We start from the raw sequence: 18277 nt of genomic DNA, 5'->3' as shown, positions 1-18277 counted from the left end.
TGGTTCTAATAATGTAGTCTGGATCCATTTCTCTCCAGGTACGGGTCATTGTTTGTCTGAGGCTTGCTGTACTCGGGTGGCGTTTAGAACAGGCCTTGGCCTTCATGACGCGCCATATTGAATAATCCAGCGAATCAAGATCGCGGCTGGATGGCGGCCACATATCCTTCGCCCAGAGGTGTGGCACGGAGCCCCATCTTGTTGAAATACAACATTTGGCTTCGAACCGTACTGTTCTTTGATCCACGGAAGAACATACTTACTTAAAATCCCAATGTAGACCTCCGTGTTGACCTTGTCGCCTTCTGGAATGAACACCGGGTCCATTTTTTTGCCATCGGAAGCCACCAATCCAAACACCATAACGCTAGCAGGATGCTTGGTCAGATACACGTCTTTTACCGGAAGAGAACTAATATACCGGTCGGTTCTGGAATTTGATACGGGATCGACGGTAAACATGCTCTTGCCGGTAAACAGGATTACCGAATTTTTTTCGCTTAAGGAAGCTCAAGATTTTCTTGAATCGTTCGACTCATAGCTCCCGGATGCGGTTGGTAATCATGTGAGTTTTTTTTCCGTGCCCTCGACTTCGCCCCTTAATCTTCCTTTACGATCTTCGGTGCCGTAAAGTCACTGATCCCGTGTTCCTTTGCCATTTTTCTTATTGAACGCACTGGATTCACCCGAATCTTCCTTTTGATAGCAGCGGTAACCCTCGGAACCCGAGCTGACCTCGGACGACCTGTGGCCACCTTCGCGGATAGTTGTCCTTTCTTTTCTCGATCTAAAACCCTTTTGACGGTGAAATGTCTTTTTGCGATATTTGCGCGTGGGACAAATCACGAATACGCTGCCACTTCGTCATGGTGCAACTGTCAAACTAAGTAAATCATTTTCTTTTATAGACAGCCTACTACGGTATCTATGTCAATCATACAAGGTCTGGAACAACAGGCAGCTTGCTGGTGTTAGAAGCAAAAATGTTGTAAACATTGCTGAACAAGCGAATGACGATGTCACGGCAGCACAACATTCCATACTGCGAATGGCAGACGTGTCGTTGTTTCGGGTAAAAAGATAAACATTGCGATGAAATACGAACACCACTAAACATTTCCACATTTCACTAATACCAATAAGCCGGTTGGGCCAGACCTTGTATAATTGACATCGCTACGGTATGAGCTATAGGTTAAGTGCATGCAAAGAAAACCAAGGCATTGTATGCACATGTGAAACGGAAACCTTATGTGTACGATGGTGCAAAAATTATCACGCATACGGTACATATCCGTAAAACAGCAGTTTCAAAAGGTTGCGGGTCAACTCATATAAAACATTTGAGTACATTTGGTGAAGAGTGTAATCAACTACAGTTTGCTACACCCCGTGTCACAATTAGCTGATTTCTTGTTTTGTATTCAAATAAATGATGTTTTTGGCTTGGTAAACTAGATGTTTTATTTATGTTTTATTAAGGAAACAGTAATTTATGGTAAGTACTCATGTGCATTAGACTGATGCAAAATTTGACTTTTTCGCTCCACAGTGCTTAAATGGTTTCAAATCGGGTCCTGATTAGCCTCCCAAAGTTACAACTCATTTGGTTAGAAACAGACTTCGCACAAGCCATTTGAAGTTTACATGTAAATTACTATGGGAAATCTCAACTTTTTGTTCATTGCCTTCTAGTATTTTTCCATATTGAGCTGCGAAACAGTTCGATAGTTATTCTTATAGAAAATTTTCTCAGCTACAATTTTGCTCAAGATCGTTTCTATGTAAAACGAGACAGGAAAAAGTTATTAATTATTTAAGAGATTGGTAAACTTATGACATGATCAAGCAGTTGCTCTGTAGGCAACACTGTATTTTTCAGTGTGACATAGTAGCCATGATTTGTGTGTCCTATTCAACGCCCCAGAAACACCAATGTTGCCTGCTGAGCAGTTGATTGAGCATGATCATAAGACATCAGCGCATTGAACCATTGATAACTTTAGATCCTTTACATTTAATCAAACAGTGGTCTTGAGCAAAGTTGTAGCTGGAAAAATTTCCTACAAGTACAGTTGAATGCTTTGGAAGCAGACCGATATGGTGAATTATTAGATAGACATTGTGGTGCCGAGTGCGGCCCTGTTTTATGGTTCCTAATAAAAAGAGTATAAATGTAAAAATGATTAATTAGTAAAGTACGGGCCTGGGTGAGTAAATAGCGGGCAGTGAAGGTACGCGAGGAGTGTAGTGAAAACGTCGAGAATAAACACTTTGTAAAGCGTATGTAAATTGAAGTCCCTTTATTATTTATCACAACATCTCGATTATTACATTGGCGACGAGGTGTAACTGGACAGGTAAGAACATTGAAATGCATGAAAATCTAAGCGAGAGACAGACTCTATTTGTTTACTCAAACCGATGTTTGTGGGGAGGAAGTTGAGGTTACGTTTACAATGTTTTTTTTCTGTTGAAGGTAACGTCGTCTTGTTTGTGTATTTTGGAAAGCTTATTGACTGCCGAAGAGCAGTGAGTAAAAACAAATATCGTCGCTGGAAGCGATAGGCTACAGGGTAGCGACTGCTGAAACAGCAGTGGTTCGAGTTTTGTCGCTGGAAGCGATAGGCTACACAGTAGCGGCTGTGACAGCGGATAATCGTCACTGGATGTGATAAGCTACGATTAAGTAGCGGCTGTACAGTGGGTGAGGGTAAAAAAAAAGTTACCAGGTAGCTGACGACGGGCTATAGACTGCAATTAAACCAAGTACCTGCTTGGTAAGAACTAATACGCGAGACAGTAATAATATGAATCATCGTTAACTTTCTATAAACTGTTATTTTAGGATCAGACAGATCGATTATGGAAAAGTGGGAGATACAGCCCTTCAAGTTCAAGACTTTCCCTCGTAACACTGTTCGTAATGAGTGGGTTAAGTTTAAACGAAACTTTGAGTATATAGTTGCGGCATCGGGGGAGACAGATAAAACACGCATCAAGAATCTTTTCCTAGCTAGAGCTGGGCCGGACCTTCAGGAGGTGTTTACTTCAATTCCCGGCGCGGATGTGACTGCAGATAAGGAGAAGAATATAGATCCGTACGCTGTCGCTATACAGAAGCTAGACGGTTACTTTTCACTTAAGCAGCACGAAACGTTCGAACGGAACGTTTTCTGGACGCTTAAACCGAATCATGAAGAGCCATTGGAGAAATTCATGTTGCGTTGCCAGGATCAGGCCAGTAAGTGCAATTTCGGAAGTACTGCGCAGGAGAGCAGGGCAATAAGTGTTATTGATAAGGTCATCTTATTTGCCCCGAGCGATTTGAAAGAGCAGCTTTTGCAAAAGGATTCTCTCAACATAGATGAAGTCGCGAAAATCGTTAGTTCGTACGAATCTGTGAAACACCAGGCACAGCTGATGAATCTTCCATTAACTGGGTTTTCGGAGTCTTTTGATATCAATGCTGGCGAAAGAAATAACGTCAACAAAATTCGAAACATCCCGATCAGAGAATGCATGAGATGCGGAAAAAGGGATCATTTTGCCAATGATCCGAACTGTCCTGCACGTGGTAGAGAGTGCATAAAGTGCAAACGGATTGGTCATTTTGCAGCACGATGTCGAACCCCTGCAGGAAAACGAAAGTATGCTGAAGAACCTAGACCCGGCCCTAGCAAAGGATTCAAGCGACAACGCATACATGAGATCGAAACCGAAGAGGAAAGGAAAGATCGGAGTTTCATATTTAGCATAAACGATGGAGGAGAATTTCTGTGGCTTAAGCTTGGGGGAGTGACGTTGCAACTATTGATTGACTCTGGCTGTAAGAAGAATATTATCAATGAAAAGGCCTGGGTGTACATGAAGAACAATGGAGCAAAGGTTTGGAACCAGGAGAAGCACTGCACCGAAGTTTTTCTACCATATGGCAAGGAAGCAAAACCGTTGTCCGTTCTTGGCAAATTTGACGCAAATATCTCCGTAGACGATGGAGGAAAAACCATCGAACAGGTTGCGACATTCTACGTTGTGGTTGGAGGTCAGCAATGCTTACTGGGTCGTGCCACAGCCATGAGTCTGGGTGTTTTGGTGATTGGATTACCGAGTACACACGGAGTTAGTATGGTTGAGTACACACAAAAACACCCGTTTCCCAAGATAAAAGGCGTTCAAGTTGAGATTCCTATTGATAAGTCTGTCGTTCCGGTGTGTCAACATCCTCGCCGTCCTCCTATTGCTCTTTTATCAAAAATTGAAGAGAAACTGACGTCTTTGCTTATTAGTGATATTATCGAACCTGTTCAAGGTGGATGTCAGTGGGTTTCACCTTTGGTAACTGTGGTTAAAGATAATGGGGATCTTCGGCTATGTGTCGATATGCGACGAGCGAACGTTGCGATCTTGCGTGAGCGCCATATCATGCCAACAATTGAGGACTTTTTGCCACGGTTCACGTCAGCAAGATATTTTAGCCGGTTAGATATCAAGGAGGCTTTCCATCAAGTGGAGTTGAAGGAAAAGAGTCGTTACATAACAACCTTCATAACCCACATGGATCTTTTCCGATACAAGCGGCTGATGTACGGAATTGTTATTGCTCCAGAAATATTCCAACGAATCATGGAACAAATTTTGAGCAGCTGTAAGCAAACGGTAAATTTTATTGATGACATCCTTGTTTTCGGCAGCACCGAGGAAGAGCACGATGTGGAACTAAAATTAGTGTTATCGGTTTTGAACGAACATGGAATTCTCCTGAACCAGGAGAAATGTTTGTTTAAGGTGGACCGCTTAGACTTTCTCGGACACACAATTTCTTCAGATGGTATCAAACCCTCGAACAGTAAGGTTGAAGCGCTTCAATGCTTTCGTACACCAATCACCTCAGAAGAAGTCCGAAGTTTCCTCGGATTAGTTACGTATGTCGGACGATTCCTTCCAAATCTAGCAACAATAACGGCTCCTCTTCGGGAATTGATCCGATCCGGCATTAAGTTCTCGTGGGGTAAAGACCAAGAGGAATCTTTCGTTAAACTTAAGGATATGATTGGTAACGTTCAGCAACTGTACTTTTTCGATAATACACTCCGAACAAGACTAATTGCGGATGCATCACCAGTGGCTCTTGGAGCTGTGTTGATTCAATTTGAAGGTCCAACGGATTGCCAGCCTCGTCCGATCGCCTACGCTAGCAAAAGTTTAACATCCACGGAGCGCAGATATTGCCAGACCGAGAAAGAGGCGTTGGCCTTGGTTTGGTCGGTTGAGCGGTTTTCAATATACCTGTACGGAAGAACATTTGAGCTGGAAACGGACCATAAACCATTGGAAGCGATTTTTCAACCAACTTCTCGGCCATGTGCTCGAATTGAAAGATGGGTGCTGCGTCTCCAATCCTTTTCTTTTGTAGTAAAGTACCGCAAAGGATCGTCCAACTTGGCTGATCCCTTGTCTCGTCTCGTTGAAAACCCGTCTTCCGAGACCTTTGACGCTGAGAGTAAATTCATGGTGTTGGCAGTTATGGAGTCCGCAGCAATTGACATTCAGGAGCTTGAAGATGCGACTAATACTGATGTAATCCTGGGCATTGTTAAGGAGTGTTTGCGTTCTGGAAGCTGGGAAAAAAAAGAAGTCAAACCGTTTTTACCGTTCAAGGATGAACTTGGGTTTGTTGGAGATTTGTTGGTCCGTGGGAACAAACTCGTCGTGCCGAGTAAATTGAAGGCAAGGATGCTTGATATCGCCCATGAAGGACACCCGGGAGAGTCTATTATGAAACGTCGTCTTCGTGATCGTGTTTGGTGGCCGGGTATGGACAATGAGGCTGTGACTCGAGTGAAGACCTGTGATGGCTGTCGTTTGGTAGGATTACCTAGCAGACCCGAACCAATGAGTCGCCGTCCGCTACCATCTGGTCCATGGATCGACACCGCGATAGATTTCCTCGGCCCATTGCCTTGTGGTTCGTACCTGTTGGTAATTATCGACTATTATAGTCGTTATAAAGAAGTGGAAATAATGTCCAAAATAACGGCCAAAGAGACAATAAGCAGGCTTGACAGGATTTTCACTCGCTTGGGATATCCTCAGACTATAACGCTGGACAATGCCAAGCAGTTTGTCAGCACGGAGCTAGAGACATACAGCAAACTACACGGAATCACTTTGAATCATTCGACGCCGTATTGGCCACAAGAAAACGGCCTCGTCGAACGTCAAAACAGATCTCTCGTGAAACGACTTCAGATCAGCGCTGCGCTTGGTAGAGATTGGAAACAGGACTTGCATGATTACCTTATCATGTACTATACAACGCCCCACTCGACTACTGGTAAAACACCAACCGAGCTTATGTATGGACACACGATTCGTTCGAAGCTACCTACGATCGGAGACATCGAGACAGCCCCACAGAACACAGAATTCCGTGATCGAGACCAAGAATCGAAGGGAAAAGGGAAGGGGGCAGAAGATACCCGTCGTCGAGCTAGAAGATCTTCTATCGATTCGGGTGATACTGTTCTGATGCAGAATTTAACGCCAAGTAACAAGCTTTCCACGACCTTCAACCCAAAGCAGTATACAGTTATCTCACGATCAGGCCCTCGTGTAACAGTTGAAGACCCTCAGAACGGAAAATCTTATGACAGGAATGTTGCACATCTCAAAAAGGCTGTGGACCTTGAGGCTGAAACCTTGGCTGAGCCAAATGTAGCATCCGATGACAACCATCAAGATCAGGCGCAGTTGCAAGCATCATCAGAAGAAGATTTCTTTGGCTTTGAGTCAGAAGAAGTGACTGAAGCACCAAGACTGACCATATCAAGCCGACAGCGTAGATCAAAGAAGAAACCGGCCCGACTCAACGATTACTACATGTAACTTCTTAAATTTAAACAAAGGGAGATGTGGTGCCGAGTGCGGCCCTGTTTTATGGTTCCTAATAAAAAGAGTATAAATGTAAAAATGATTAATTAGTAAAGTACGGGCCTGGGTGAGTAAATAGCGGGCAGTGAAGGTACGCGAGGAGTGTAGTGAAAACGTCGAGAATAAACACTTTGTAAAGCGTATGTAAATTGAAGTCCCTTTATTATTTATCACAACATCTCGATTATTACAGACATGAACAAAAATCTTGGTTTTACCATAGTAATTCCCTTACAAACTTCAAATGGTTTGTGCCATCTCAGTTTCTCACCAAATGGGTTCAATTTTGAGAGGTTAGTCAGGATTCGATTTGGAATCGTTTAAGTATTGTGGAGCGAAAAAGTCAAATTTTGCATCAGTCTAATGTGCATATAAAACATGGGGTGACACCCAAAAAATCCGCCCCGGGTGTCACCAGGGCACGCTACGCCACTGGATTGAACTATTCCACAAATGGTTTGGATGATACCCCGAACACGTCGTTAAGCATATTAACCATAACATTTTTATTAGAGAATGCAGCACATGTTTGAAACGATGGGTGATGATCCTCTGGAGAAGTTAATGCTTATAATGCATCGCCAGCATGATAATATAACCGATTACAAATATTTTACGAAAAGTTCGAATGAAAATCGGCCATCACTAGATGAATGTGAAAAGTCATTTAAAATTTAAGGCCGTACATAAATAATGATACAATTTGAAAGGGACCGGGGCTAATCACAAATTACGTCCCCATGGCAACTGAAATAAACACGAGTGGCCATACGTAGATTCGTGGCACGTAGAGGAGTACCAGAGTCCTTCTATTCTGGCAATGGTACTAATTTTGTCGGTGCAGCTTCGGAAGATCAACGAATACTGCGCGGCGTCATTTACCAATGCTAGAACGAATTGGCAGTTCAATCCCCCCTCCGCACCGCACATGGGTGGTGCCTAGGAGCGTTTGGTACGCTCGGTCAAAACGGCCATGGCAACTATCAGTGATCATCCCCATCATCCCAGCGACGAGGTGCTGGAAGACGTTGTACTGGAAGCTGAAGCGGTGGTCAACCCGTGGTATCAATCAACCCCCGACACCTTTGACCGGAGGAGTAGCAACGCTTCTGAACAGCTGGAAGCTAGCAAAGAATCTGGTCGAACAGTTCTGGAGAAGATTTTACATATTCTGCACAAACGATACTTTCCGTCCCGCCCCATTCATATAATTCGGAAGGAAATCCTGTGAGGGGTGAATTGAATACACTTTAATACCAAAATGCACAAAACTTAAAAATTCATAAATAACAAAAAAAAAATCAAAATACACCTTTTAAAGTCGGGTAGATGAATCGAAAATACTCAAGTTGACAGTCCCTTGGAATCTCTTCATCAACTTTCTCTTTGAAATAAATACTACAAATTTGATATGCTTACAAATAAAAAACGGAAAGAGTTAAGATAATTGATGATTGATCAATTAAAAGAACTAAATGTTCACATTTGTTCCGTCCACTAGCGGTCCTACGTCAAGCTTTCGTTCGTGCCCCTAGGCACAGACCCTTCTACTTTTGATCTAACAAATCATTCCATTTTCGTTTTTTTTACAAAAAATTTGTGATGATATCTGTATCAATAATTTATTAATTAAATAAATATGTTCATACAAAAGTGATAGAGGTATGTTTTATTGCACTATGCTTTTGATAAACATAAAACTAAAAAAATAGAAATTAACATGGACATAGCAAAAGAGAATTTGTCTTTGACAGTTTTCATAATCCTTTTCCATACCAAGGCTATTAAAATAGTTAGATAAGAAAAATTTTCTGAAGCAAACACAAAGCTGTTAATTAAGTATTATTTTTTTAATGTTTAATCACAATAAAAAGCTTAAACTCATAATTAAAAAAAAATTATGTATAATCTGTGTTAAACCTAGAAATCTGATCTGTGATCTGTTATTACAGATTCTTGGTTCTACAGACATTAAAACAATCTTTAGAAATACAGATTAATCTGTAGTTTTGGCAACCCTGCTCTGCAGTATTTTAGTGTGGGCGAGCTGTCAATTTGATAGATTTGTGTCAAAAAGTGAAATAAATGAAAGTCTATGAGATAGAAAAAAAAATATGACTTGTGCTGAAGATCTTTCAAATCAATACATTTTTTAACATTAAAGAACCCATTAACGGAAGATGCACTATTAATTTGGATTTACTTAGGACATTTATATATAACAACCATGCAACAAGTTCATCTACTGGGATAACTGATATAACTCAACGAATTGTTCCAGTTCGTCAAAGAAACCTGTCATTAGATTTTCTCATTGTCCAGAATCAATATTCAGAAGAAGAGTTTAAGGGCATCTAACGACATACTGGGACTAGTAAACTATCAACGATGATAAAAGAAGTTCATTTAGAAAGAGCTTTCTCTTAATGAGTTGATTAGAGGGTTGCCACGACACAAGGCTTGTTCGGATCAATTATAGAATATGACTAAATTTTTGCAGCAACTTTTCAAGCAGCTCAACTGTAATATATTTTTTAATAAAGAACTATTTCACCTTGAATTAATTACTAAATTACTTACAAGAAATAGTCCCCTCTAATCCCTCGTGCTACGACACTGGTTATGCTGCTGTTTTCAGTTCCAACACTAGTCCTAAATAGGTAAGTTTAGTTTCTAATTGTTTTGCTTCTAATCTTATTATTTATAGGTACTCACAATCAATCACTTAATTCAACTTGTTTACGGAACTATTCTGATAGTATCTTCAGCTTCTGGCAGGTAATCATCCGATTTAGAAAGTCAACCCTAATATTGAAATAGTTTATGTCACATCTAGTAAGTATAGTGCATTTCATTTTGTTTACTTACGGAATATTTAGCACTAAACTAAGAAAATACCACCTCCACAGAAAACTGATTTAAACTTTAGATTTGTTTGTGATTTTACAACTTTATTAAACAAAACTGAGCTCCTCCACTATCTCTTGGGTTTGTTTTTGTTTGTATCCTCCGTTCTACTTCTCCACGAATCGATGTAAACAATCAACGACGGTCCTACCGCTGTGGACCGGTGACGCATACATCTCGCTTCTCACATCTCACTTCACGGCAGGCCGGTCGCGAGTACAGCTGCAGCCCAGTGGTGTCAACACACCCCAGCCCATAACTCCGGTACCCGTTCATCAGTGGTTCCGGATTTACCATCAAGAACTTCCAGCACTGCAAGGTTGGCTACTCCACGCCGGAATACGCCTTTGCCTGTCCGTACGTCCGCCTGCCTAACTCTGCCGTCTGATCCTACGAAGACTTCCTCGACAATACCTCTAACCCAGCTTTTCCGGTTCTGTCCATCTACTACAAACACGAGATCTCCCTTCTTCAATGACTTCCTCTCAGCAAACCACTTGGTACGCTTGTTGATCGTTGGCAAGTACTCCTTGTACCAACGCTGCCACATCTGGTCCGCCAAGTACTGCGATCGCTTGTAAATGTCGCGCAACGCTTCTGCTAAGTCCACCGAACCATCTACGTGAACATCGACGGACTTGACCGTACCTCGAAGAAAATGGTTCGGTGTTAGCGCTTCGGAATCTGCTGATTCCTGGGGTACGTACGTTAGCGGACGACTATTTACCATATCTTCCGCTTCAGCCAGGGTAGTTAATAGAATTTCGTCCGTCAGACGTCTGCCATCGTCGAGTGCCTTCATCGCCTCCTTTACAGATCGAACCATCCTCTCCCAAATACCACCCATGTGTGGCGTACCAGGAGGATTAAAGTTCCACTTCGTTGTGCTACTCGTCACTGAATCCGCACATTCACTGTCAATTCGCTTCACCCAAGCAATCAACTCCTTGCTGGCTCCCTTGAAATTTGTCCCGTTGTCGGAGAAGATTTCGTCTGGAACTCCTCGTTTGCAGATGAATCTGTGAATGGCCATGAGACATGCTTGCGTTGTCAATCCATGCACTACTTCCAAGTGCACCGCACGTACAGCAAGGCACGTGAACAGGGCGATCCACCGCTTCTCCTTTCTTCTACCAACCGTCACTTCCACAGGTCCTAGATAATCGACTCCAACAGCACTGAAAGGTCGAAGCTGTCGGGTGATTCGCTGAACCGGAAGTGGAGCCATCATCGGGACCTCAGCATAACAGCGATTCACTCTACACCAGACACACTTTCTCATCACTTGCTGGATTTCCGTTCGCAACTTCGGAATATAAAACTTCTGTCGAAGCTCGTTGAAGACCGTTTCCCGATTTGCATGTCCAAACTTTTCATGGTAATATTGTACCAATCGTTTCGTCACTGCGTGTCCTTTCGGAAGGATAATCGGGAACTTCATATCGAACGGGATTTCGTCTGACTTCGCCATCCTACCATTCATTCGAATCACGCCACACTCGTCTACGATCGGGGTGAGTTTGTATAATGGGCTCCTCTTCCCGATCTGCTCTGGCTTCTGATTCGCTTTGAGTGATCCATTTCCCAGGAGTACCATTACTTCATCTGGGAACGCCTCCAACTGCGCCTGCCTCCACAAAATCACTTCCGCTCTCGAAAATTCGTCCTGCTGCAGTGGTCGCTGTACAACATTGTATTCCGCCTTAAGTAGCTGTTGTTGCCTCTCGTTCGCCACCATCGTTCGTAACGGAAAGCCCTTTACCTTGCGTCGAAGATTTGTAATGAATCTGATTACGCAAGCTGTGATTCGCAACAACTTACGCCAGCGCCATGTCACTTCTGCATCGATCACGGGTTCTGGAAACTCCTTCACTTCATGGTGCAGCAAGTATGCTTTCATTTCCTGCTCAGTGTTTGCATCCGGCAACCCCTCGGTCGGCCAGCAATCTTCTGGTTGGTGCAGGAAATTTGGACCATTAAACCACTCTCCTTCTGAATCCAATGGAGGACCTTGTCCCCACTACGTTAGTGCATCAGCCAGGTTCATCCGAGATCTAATCCATCGCCAATCCGTTGAGCTGGTTGTCTCCAAAATTTCTCCAACCCTGAATGCAACGAACTGCTTGTATTTTCGTTGATCCGAACGCAACCAACTCATAACTGTTTGCGAATCTGTCCAAAGAAAACAACGGTTTATGGAAAGCGAATGGTTGGATTTGATCGTTTGTAACATTCTTGCACCGAGGACAGCTCCCATCAGTTCCAACCGCGGAATGGATTGTAACTTAAGAGGGGCTACTTTTGATCGAGACATCACCAACAGGCATTTAATTTCACCGTCTACCATTGCACGAAAGTAGGCCACGCAGCCATATGCCTGTATACTAGCGTCTGTGAAGATGTGCAGCTCAAGCCTGTTAATTTCGGATGACCGCGTCTGTCCAAAATATGAGCGCGGAATGCGAACCCTCTCCACTAACGGCAAGAGATCCGTCCATTGCTTCCACTTGACCAAGCATGCATCGTCGACTTCTTCATCCCACTCGCAGCCCGTTCGCCATAAGTCCTGAACCAAGATCTTTCCATGTACGGTGAAGCATGAGAGTAGTCCCAACGGATCGAAGAACCCCATGACACAACTCAGTACAATGCGCTTCGTTGGTGTCTTATGACCCTGCAGGTACTCTTGTAGATCTTCGCGGTGTTCAGTCGAGAAGGAGAAAACGTCTTGACCTGGATTCCAAATTATACCGAGTACGCGTTCATTTCCAGTCTCTTTGTCCTGGTTGAAATGAATCGTCTGGACGGGTTTCGGTTCCCCAAGACTGACTAGGACTTCCTCCGAATTGGATACCCAGTTTCTTATCTCGAATCCCCCTTTCGAATGTATAAATCTCACCTGCTTTGCCCGCTGTATCGCTTCTTCGATGGTATCAACGCTGTCGAAGTAGTCGTCGACGTAGTGTTTCTTCACGATTGCTGCGGCGGCTTCCGGATACTGTACTGCAAACTCCATCGCGTTCTTGTTCTTTACGAACTGGGCGGAACATGGAGAACTTTTCGATCCGAAAGTAGCTACGTCCATAACGTAAATACTAGGTGCTTCTCTGGGATTCGATCGGAAGACGAATCGCTGTACTCGTCTGTCGGCTGGACGAATCAGCATCTGGTGGTACATTTCGCGGATGTCTCCACCGAAAGCGATCGGTCGTTCGCGAAATTGGCAAAATACGGTGAGTATACATACCAGCAAATCAGGTCCTGTGAGAAGTAAGGAATTGAGGGATATTCCTTTCACACTTGCTGCTGCATCCCACACGAGTCGTACTTTTCCCGGTTTCTTTGGGTTAAGGACGACGTTGAGTGGAAGATACCAAACTTTTCCCGGTTCGGCTTCTTCTAATTCTTCGGCACTTGCCAGATGCGCATAGCCCTTCTGCTGATACTCCTTGATCTGCTTGCAAACGTTTTCGAACAGCGCTGGTGACTTCAGCAGTCGTTGCTCCAAACATTTCATCCTGCGCGTGGCCATCGGATAACTATCTGGAAGTTCTGGCTCTCCTTCCTTCCACAGTAGGCCGGTCTCGAATCGATCGCCCACTCTTCTGGTGGTCCGCTCCAAGATTTCACGAGCTCTTCTATCATCTTCCGATTCTGTCAGCTTCACCACTACGGAGTCCTCTAAAGCGTACTGACTTTTCAGCAGATCATGCAGCTCCTGATTGCTTACTTCATCGTGATGTCCCAGATACACTTCCGCATTTGATAGCTGCACCTCATTTGGACCGTACACTGCCCATCCTAGCTTGGACCGCACCGCTATTGGCTCACCAGGCTTACCAACCTTTGCTTCAGTCGGTGCAAGCAAGTGGAGATTGTTCAGACCGATCAATAACCCCGGGCGTTGGTTTTCGTACGAAGCAATCGGTAGCCCTTGCAGTTTCTTCATCCGCTGACAGAGCACCGACGCACTTAGGGATTGCTTCGGTAGTAGCAGCTCGTCAACAGTTCGAACCGTGCCGAGTTGATGTTTCTCCTTCCCATCTCGTCCGGAAATGAACAAGTCCATTCGTCGGGATCCCTTCTCCACGCGCGTGATATCGGCTGTCCATTTGATGGTCAACTGTTCCTTCGTTCCTTGAACACCTAGCTGATCCGCCAGGGAACTTTCTATCAGAGTCACTGATGCGCCCTCGTCCAGAAACGCTAACGTATTAACCGACCGCTTACCGAAATACAATGTCACTGGTATCATACGGAACATGATGGTACTGGTGGTTCGAAAGTGTGCGTTGATTACCACGGATCCGGTGGCGGAATGCAATAGAGGATTGTGACGTTCCCGACATTCGTCGATGTTGCACCGGATCTTGAATTTGCACGGAGCGTTACCGTGATCATTGAGGCAGACAACGCAGAGTTTCCACTTTTCGACCAACTTCAAACGGTCCCGAAGTGTCCAAGCCTTGAAATCCTGGCAGAATCGCAGACGATGATCGGTCCGCTTGCACACTTTGCACGGTCTCGGATGATTCTCGCCGACGCCGGGGTTGGCCCTCTCAACTGCACTGTGATTGTAAAAATGAGCTCCCTTTTCCTTCGCTTTGCTCTTTCCGGCGTGCTCGTTGCAAACTGGCTTCGATTCTGCTCTGAAATCCATCTTCACGTTGGCCTCGCAAGCTTCTGCAACAATCTTCGACACAAAATCGGTGAAAGTACGCAGGTTCACCTTCCTTTTCCGATTTTTGTAGCGAACCCATTCACGCTTATCATGGGCCGGAAGCTTATCGACAAGATCCTGGATAAGAAGAGGATTAACCAGGTGCTGCTCTAAACCCGCTGCCTCTAGATGCTCGCATAATTGCTCCACAGCATTACCGAATGGAATGTATGACGCCAATTTGTCTGACTTCGGAGGATCCAATCGCCGCACTTTCTCAAGGTGACACTGTAGCAACTGTTCCGGGCGTCCATACAGCTGACGAAGTTTGCTTATGACTTTCGGCACCGATTTTGGAAACAGTAGCTGTCCTCGAACGTTTTCCAACGCCTGACCCTTTAAGCTCTCCTGCAGCCGAACAAGATTCTCAACGTCGGAAAACCCACAAGCATCGTTGGAGGCTTGATAGCTTCCAATGAACAGCGGCCATTCTTCAGGCTTTCCAGTAAATAGTGGAAGTCTCTTGCTGATTCCACTCCGGGCCGCCATTTGCGCTTTAGAAGGTGCCGCATTAGACTGTCCCAGCCCGTGAGATCTAACTTTTCCTGACTTATTTTTCTCTTTGCTCGTCTTCTTGGGTTCTTCTTCCTCGTCTTCTTCTTCGGTGGCCTCATCCGAGTCGCTTTCAGACTGCTCCTCACTTTCATCGTCACTGCTAGATTCATCAGACTCTTCATCTTCCTCTTCCTCCTCTTCTTCATCCGATTCGACCTTCTTGGTTTTCTCCGATCGCTTTTGGCTACGTATTTCCGGATTCTTCAACGATGTTCCCGCGGTCGACTGTTTCACGGCATCAGAAACTTTGTTCACCGATTCCTTTTTGTCATCTTCACCAGCGTTTAGCTTGGACAACTCTTGCTGGACTTGATTCATCCTTGCATTGAACGACTCCCGCATCTTCTTCATCCGGTCCAAATGATCTTGCTTGTCCTTCAGCGTCTTCTCCAACAACTGTTTTTGCTGCTGTAATTCCTTAGCCCGAAACTCGTTCTCCATTTCGATCCGCTGTTCTTGAAGGATTCGGTCGATTTCCATCCGCTTTTCCATCAGAACGCGTTCGTTCTTCAGCTCTTGCTCTTTCTTTTTCCGTTCCTTTTCAAGAGCTTTGTGCTGACGTTCCATCGACGAGCCAGACCTTCCGTCGGATTTCACGCTGGACTTATCCGAGTTGTCGTCGGTCGTTTTCTTCTTCTTTTTGGCACAAGTTTTGGAAGATTCTGCGTCCAGTTTCTTCTGGCTTTGGCAGTCTTCCTCAGGACAATACCACTTTGCGTCACTTTCGACTTCCTCCGTGACTCCCACGCACCGGTAATGGTACCAAACGTTGCACTTGTCACAACATACCATACCTTCATCCTCATCGGACACCGATCCGCAGCCTCCACAGGCGGTCTTGGTGAAATTCGCATCTCCCGGCATCATGTTTGAGGTTAGATCCTTTTCTCAATATTTCTTTTGAGTTTGTTCGGATCAATTATAGAATATGACTAAATTTTTGCAGCAACTTTTCAAGCAGCTCAACTGTAATATATTTTTTAATAAAGAACTATTTCACCTTGAATTAATTACTAAATTACTTACAAGAAATAGTCCCCTCTAATCCCTCGTGCTACGACACTGGTTATGCTGCTGTTTTCAGTTCCAACACTAGTCCTAAATAGGTAAGTTTAGTTTCTAATTGTTTTGCTTCTAATCTTATTATTTATAGGTACTCACAATCAATCACTTAATTCAACTTGTTTACGGAACTATTCTGATAGTATCTTCAGCTTCTGGCAGGTAATCATCCGATTTAGAAAGTCAACCCTAATATTGAAATAGTTTATGTCACATCTAGTAAGTATAGTGCATTTCATTTTGTTTACTTACGGAATATTTAGCACTAAACTAAGAAAATACCACCTCCACAGAAAACTGATTTAAACTTTAGATTTGTTTGTGATTTTACAACTTTATTAAACAAAACTGAGCTCCTCCACTATCTCTTGGGTTTGTTTTTGTTTGTATCCTCCGTTCTACTTCTCCACGAATCGATGTAAACAATCAACGACGGTCCTACCGCTGTAGACCGGTGACGCATACATCTCGCTTCTCACATCTCACTTCACGGCAGGCCGGTCGCGAGTACAGCTGCAGCCCAGTGGTGTCAACAAGGCTATCGTTAACGGATAGTAAGAGAATTAATTTCATCGGGCATTTGCTCTAAAATGAGAACACTGCACTCCGGTAAGTGCATAAATATTGCTTCTAAAAATCTTGTTATAAGAAAACTTACTACTAAAAACAAACAAATTACAATTCATATGTATTGAAACTCTTTCTCAAACTTTGAAAATGAATACACTGAAGTCTTTTTTTACACGGTTTTTTTTACGCGGTTTTTTTTTACACGCTTTTTTTTACACGGTTTTCCACGATTTACACGGTACGTTTTTAACGATTTCTCGACAACGATACAACCTATCGACTTGATTCCAATCACATTATCCGTTTCAAGCTATAGGTAATCGAATGGCATACTTAAAAAAAAATCACAATTTTTGGTGTAAATACAGAAATTTTTAAAATATGTCTATATGGACCATATCATGCTTTAATTACAAATGGCATCAAAATCCGATTTTTTAAATACATTTAAGCATGCGAAAAATCAAAATCTCGTAGGTTTTTTTTTACACGGTACGTATCCCCCGTGTAAAAAAAGGCCTGAGTGTAAACGCATTTTTTTTTTTGTAAATTTAGTTAGTTTTAAAAGCGTCTTGATTTTTTTTCCCGAGAGTCGAAAAATATCATCCCGAATTCCGGGATTTTTTCAAACCCGAGAAACATGAAATGAAATCCCCGGATTTTTTCGATCACTGTTCGAGCGTATTTTACCGAGAGTATCACATATTTCTTCACCGTTTGGACCGAGTTCTATGAGAAGCAGTTCTCCACGATTTGACACCGAAAATAAGTAAAAAAAATCCAGAAAATAGCTGATGTTTATAATTCTATAATAAAATGGAGCCTGGGATTGAATCCATCATCTTCTACTCAGTAATCAAAAATGGTCGCATCTTCTAGACTCCTTGCTTTAAACAAACCACTATGACTGATGATCGTTCAAGTCCTGAGTCATTTAGCTATTCAAATGGAACCTATCCACTGGGTAAATCCAAAACATCAATGTTAAAAACTTGAATAATAAAAAAAATACTTCTTTTAATAGTTAATAATATTACTTATTGAATATTTATTTATTTTTATTAAAAAGGCATTATTTTCTTAAAATGTTAAAATGGATGCCTAAAACCTGGCAAAAATCGTAGAACAGAACAACATGAGGTGAAATTTTAAAACTGCAATTTTTGCGATTCTGCGAGTCTTTATAGACGTTTTCGTGCTAAGTACAAGAGTCAAAATGGCCGAATAGCAGTATAAATTAGAATGATAAGTGATTACCCTAGCTTATGGAAAATGGAGACTGTCGAGTCTAATGTATTTTTTTCCAGTATGTCCTGGAAATGCTTAGTCGATGATGACATGAGGCCTTCATCTTGCACGTTGGTCCTATGCACACTATGAGCTTAATGGAAAAGAATGCTGCAATCAGCGTAGATTCAACGGATTATAGCCATCAAATATCGAGGGCTATGCTATTCATCATGGACTTTTAAGAGGGTGTAATAGAATGCTTTGTTCACTCCAAACAGTTTAATTTAAAATGCCGCAAAC

At 43.1% G+C, this 18277-nt stretch overlaps 1 protein-coding gene across 1 annotated transcript; it reads right to left on the bottom strand.

Moving 5' to 3' along the window:
- Positions 1–10078: 10078 nt before the first annotated feature.
- On the bottom strand, positions 10079–11578 carry LOC135702068 (uncharacterized). The gene has a single exon (XM_065223057.1). The coding sequence runs from the start codon at positions 11576–11578 to the stop codon at positions 10079–10081; it is 1500 nt and encodes a 499-aa protein (XP_065079129.1).
- Between the last annotated feature and the right edge of the window lie 6699 nt (positions 11579–18277).

This window comes from Ochlerotatus camptorhynchus, unplaced genomic scaffold, assembly GCF_037179485.1.
Source record: "Ochlerotatus camptorhynchus isolate MF236.1 unplaced genomic scaffold, CSIRO-AGI_Acam_v1.1 ptg000184l, whole genome shotgun sequence".
In the NCBI taxonomy this organism is placed as follows: Eukaryota; Metazoa; Arthropoda; class Insecta; order Diptera; family Culicidae; genus Ochlerotatus; species Ochlerotatus camptorhynchus.
Note: the sequence above shows the minus strand (reverse complement) of the source record. Positions and strands in the feature narration are given on the sequence as shown.